This window comes from Pygoscelis adeliae, unplaced genomic scaffold (assembly GCF_000699105.1).
Source record: "Pygoscelis adeliae isolate BGI_AS28 unplaced genomic scaffold, ASM69910v1 Scaffold26, whole genome shotgun sequence".
NCBI lineage: Eukaryota > Metazoa > Chordata > Aves > Sphenisciformes > Spheniscidae > Pygoscelis > Pygoscelis adeliae.
Genome location: NW_008825104.1, coordinates 3,996,446 through 4,001,025, shown reverse-complemented (window position 1 = coordinate 4,001,025; position 4,580 = coordinate 3,996,446). Strand labels below are relative to the sequence as shown.

Genomic DNA, 4,580 nt, shown 5'->3' with positions numbered 1-4,580 from the left:
CATAATTAGAAAAAATACTGGTAATTTTTCCCTTCTGTTTTATACCAAATTTATTCTTTGGAACTTGAAACTGCAGATAGTTCATCTGCGCTGATACAAGTTCTATTAGCTCCACTGAAAGCAATGCCAGTTTCTGTCATCAAAGGATCTGCCCCTTTTGTCTGGTAACTTTATAGATGTATTTCTCTTTAATTTTTAATGCTAACATTTTAAAGAGATCCCATAGCCTTTTGCAGAGCAGTGGGACTGGTGAGAAACTCTTTACTGTAATCCAGAACAGCCCACAGCATATGACTTAGAAGGAATATATTTACTACCATTTATTCTCCATCCTTGCACTTTGTCTAATGAAGACATTAGTAGTCCCTGCAGCCTTGCCATGGCTTCTTTCTTAATGGCCTTTCAGAAAGATATTGGAAAGTGTTAAATGGTGAGATATCTCTAGAACTATTAAAAATCAGCTGAGAAAATGGTTATATAAAGAAGTGTATAAACTGTGACATAATGAAGGTGGTTTTTATTATTGCTTTTCTTTGTTTTGATATTATTTTAAAAAAATATTTTGAGATGTTTTAATTACATTATACTCTATATTGAAGTTATGACCTGCCTAAATTTACTAGGTGGCATTCTACAGCCACGTATTTTTGTAACCATTCTGTGACAAAGAAAAATGTATTAGAAATGTAAGTATCAAACAAACTTTTCTGAAAGCATCTTACTTTTCATATGGTTCACTGGCCTGATTCTTCCTTTATTCATATTTACAACATAAATATTTGCACTGATTCACTCCTGGATTAAGACAAATACACTGTTATTAAAATGGCAAAAATATTCCAGATGCCACAGGTGAGAAGAAAACAAAATTTTTCTGGAGGATCAGCAGCAAAGAGTGGAAGTGCTTATTTTGTTATTCTCTTTGCTGCTCACCCGTATGGGCTTTTCATCTCCATGCAATAGCTGCTGCCTTCTCCTCAGCGCATACGGGGTGAAGTTGGTAATCTTTACTTTAGATTGAACCTACCTAAAAATGTTTCTCAAAAAAGAGGCATTGACACAAATTTTTACCATCTAAGCACAGCCGCAGAAGGTCGGTATTCTCAGTACTGATGCGGACTGTAGAGTTTCTCAATTGATGCTGCATGCATTGATACATGTAGTAGTAACATTCTCTGCACCAATACCGCTAAGTAATTGACTTGCACATCTGTGCTGTTACAAAAGCTCACAATGCCATGGCCAAATTTAGCATGTATTTTTAAATAATATGGCTGCTTGCATTTTAAATATTTGATTATCAGCATGGTTTTTACCTTTCTGGATGTGTCACTGAAAGTGCTTTAAGAGGTAGCTTTGCAGTTTGAAGTTAAGTGGTTTTGAATAGCAATGTATGCAAGCAAACAAAAGTGAAATTTAAAACTTTCATACAGAGGTTTCTAAATCTCTGCCACTCCAAAGTATCTTTTGAGTTTGATTTCTGACATCTGAGCGCTCTACTAAGCATTGAGAATCTGAAGCCTTTGCACCATCAGTCAGGAGAGTCGACATTTGTACGAAGAGTGAAATAAATAATAAGTGGCTTTTTCCAGTTACATCAACACCTGGGTTCTTGTGTCAGGAAGCCGAAGTCCTACCAGACCTCCACATACTAGAACAGTAGAAGCAAGGAGAATAGGGATCGCTTTGGTGATACCAACGAGGGAACCGAATATTAAGTTTCCAAGTACAGCTGCTGCTTTGCATAGTGCATTCAAAAAGCCAAAGCCTGTTGCCCTAGAAGAGAAAACAGAAGAAAGTTAAAAAATAGGTGAAAGAATAAAGCCTTTGAGAAAAATCCTCAGTGGGAATAAACCAGTATAGCCCCGATATCTTAGACAGAACTTATCCAACAAAGATTTTGTGCTTGTCTGTATAATATGAAATCAAAGCTCAGCTGTTACAGCATTTTATTGAGGCAAATTCATTCTGCTGCCTCAGGGACCAAAATGTGAAATGAATGACTGAATAGGTAACTGCACCTCTACAGTAAAACAAAGGACTTGCAATTGGAAATTCAGCAACACTTAAAAAGCTGGACTGGGAAACAGGAGGTGGGAAATCTTTTGAGAGCTACTTGGTGATTTGGGAAAGAAGTCACCAGAACAAAAGGACAATCGTCTTGGAGTACTGAATAGAAATGGATTTCTTACAGGTGGTATACATGTTCAACCAGTGCTTTTTCAAAAGGCTAATAAGACCTCCAATAGTAACGAATGTTTGTCTCTTACAGCAAAAGAGAATAGGGCATAAAAAACCCCTGCTTGGTGCAGAAGACATATCAGAGCAACTTTAGAAAAAAGGGAAAGGAAATAGATTGTCAACAGAAAGCATGACCTGGGCAACTCAGAGGGGCTTTTGCATTGCAGTGGTGTGATTTTAGTAGTCTGGATTAAGTATTTTAGATGCTTGGTAAGCCATGCATAGATGTATTATGCAAACTGCAATCATTTTAATAAATTGTGTTTGGACATGACTGTATGATTCATAGTTGCAAGAACAACCTTGTCCTACCAAAAGCGTCCTAACAAAAATATCTGTACAATAGTAGAATCTCTAACATTTCTCAAATCTCTTAGAAGCAAAAGAGAGGACTATGCAGAGGTCACACTGTGCTCACTCAAATAAAATAGTTAGAATCAGGAAGATAGAAACTTCTATTCAGAACAAAATTTTTCTTTTTTGTTAATATGCCATTAGAACGAAAAAGCCCCCAGTCTAAACAGCAGTGATTAACAGAAAAGCTAATGGTCTGAGTGACTAAAAAGAGCCCTAGTTACAGTACTGAGATGCACGTGCAGGAAAGGAAGAAGTCCTGTGCTCAAATGTAGCCTGAATTCCTAGAAAGTAAGTTTGAGAAACTTCTACTGGAGCTCCTAAAGAGCAGCCCAGAGAATCAACTTGAAGCAAGCAGACTTGATCCCAGCAGAGAACAAGGATATAAACTCTCAATGTTCTTCACAGAACTATTTTTTTATTTTGATAACAGCAAACCATGGTATCAAGGGAGAAAAGATTCTCTCCTCAAGCAACCAATGGACATGGCCACAGCCCAGAGTGTCACTAGTTCATCTCTTCTGCTTTTCTGCAAATCTGGCCGCTGGATCTCAATAGTGTTGATCAGTCAGGCCCTTTGGTGTCCTACATCAAATTCTTATACTGGGGGGGAGGTAAAAGTTTCTGTCTAGCACAGTTGACCAGGATATAGGGAGTTTCAACGCTGTCTTATGCCCTGACTTTCTGACATGCTGTGCTTCAGAATTATACCAGTCCTGGTATATTTGAGGACCTACACCAAAATAATGATGAAGGTAGGTCTAGTTCCTTCTGGTATATTTCTAAATTGCTCTAGTTTGCTCTAAGAAGCAGAACTCTAGTTAACCCGCTGAGTCAACTCCAGAATCTCAACAAGATTCAGAAATTCAGAAAAAACAAGATTACTAATTTGAAGTAATGGTATTTTGACTGTCAAATTCTTAAATCAGTTAAAAGGATGTTTGCAGAACAGAATTAAGACATGGAACAGACTAGTTAATATAGCCTCGAAAAGGTTTTTTTCCATTAATGTTAAATACTCATTTGTTCATCGTTGCAGACCAAAGTCAAACCTCTTCACCTAAAACATTGTGGAATTAAAATCAGAAGAGTTGATACTTAGTGTTCCAGTGTCAGCTCTGTGTATTATATGACTTTTCTGACCCCAGGACAAGACACAAGTTAGTTTCTTTTGCTGGGAGATTATAATCATAATAAATTTATTATTAGTTTGGCTATATGTCTCTTGCAATTGACAGCAGTGTTTTGGTCTCTTTAAAATACCTGAGATTTAGCAAAGTAATTATTATTTTGCCTGAAATAAACATAATTCCACTTTGTGCAAAATGTGGCACCCATCCAGATATTGCATGACAGTAAGGATCAGTGATGTCTAAGGAAGGAGAGACCAGTCATTCTGATAGCAGAGCAGAAACTACCAGAAACAATGTGAAAAAAGAAGCAGAAGAGACTCAGATATGCCTCCTGAATGTTCAAAGCCCTTACATGCTTTTTTTTCTAAATTTGATTAAACCTGCAGTTTACATACTTTTACATACTACTTATTGCCAAGAAAAGCTAAGCATGCACATCTTGGAGATAACCACCTCCAAAGTGACACGCGCTGATGTCCAACAGTGCAGACCAACGAGGGCTGCCTGAGAGCACAATGCTGAGAGCAGATAAGGAAACTTTGGAAGTGTTGCTTGTGAAGATTTCTGACAGAGAAACATTTGCAGCAGTTCCTTGAAAATGCCTTCCTCAGAAAAGAAATGAGAAAGTTAAAGCTTGCCCATTTTAAGGAAGACTTTTGGAGAAATCAGTCCAAAGGAGGAGTGGGAGATGCACTGAAGGAAGCAGCAAAGAGCCACACTACTGGAGTAATCTTTCAAAGCCTGTGAGAAGAAGATCGAATCTCTACCAAGAAACATCTGTACTACAAGGGCAGATAAAGCAGAGCATCAGAAGAATATCTGGAGGAAGCTGACCAGAACGGCGAGAAGCTC

General features: G+C 37.7%; 1 protein-coding gene across 1 annotated transcript in view; it reads right to left on the bottom strand.

Annotated features, from left to right (window-relative positions):
• Window positions 1–1,592: 1,592 nt before the first annotated feature.
• Window positions 1,593–4,580, bottom strand: part of SV2C (synaptic vesicle glycoprotein 2C) — an 83,427-nt gene continuing 80,439 nt past the window's right edge. The window contains exon 12 of the mRNA XM_009327246.1: window positions 1,593–1,776. Coding sequence (XP_009325521.1) covers window positions 1,593–1,776 — 184 coding nt within the window. The remainder of the gene's footprint in view (window positions 1,777–4,580) is intronic.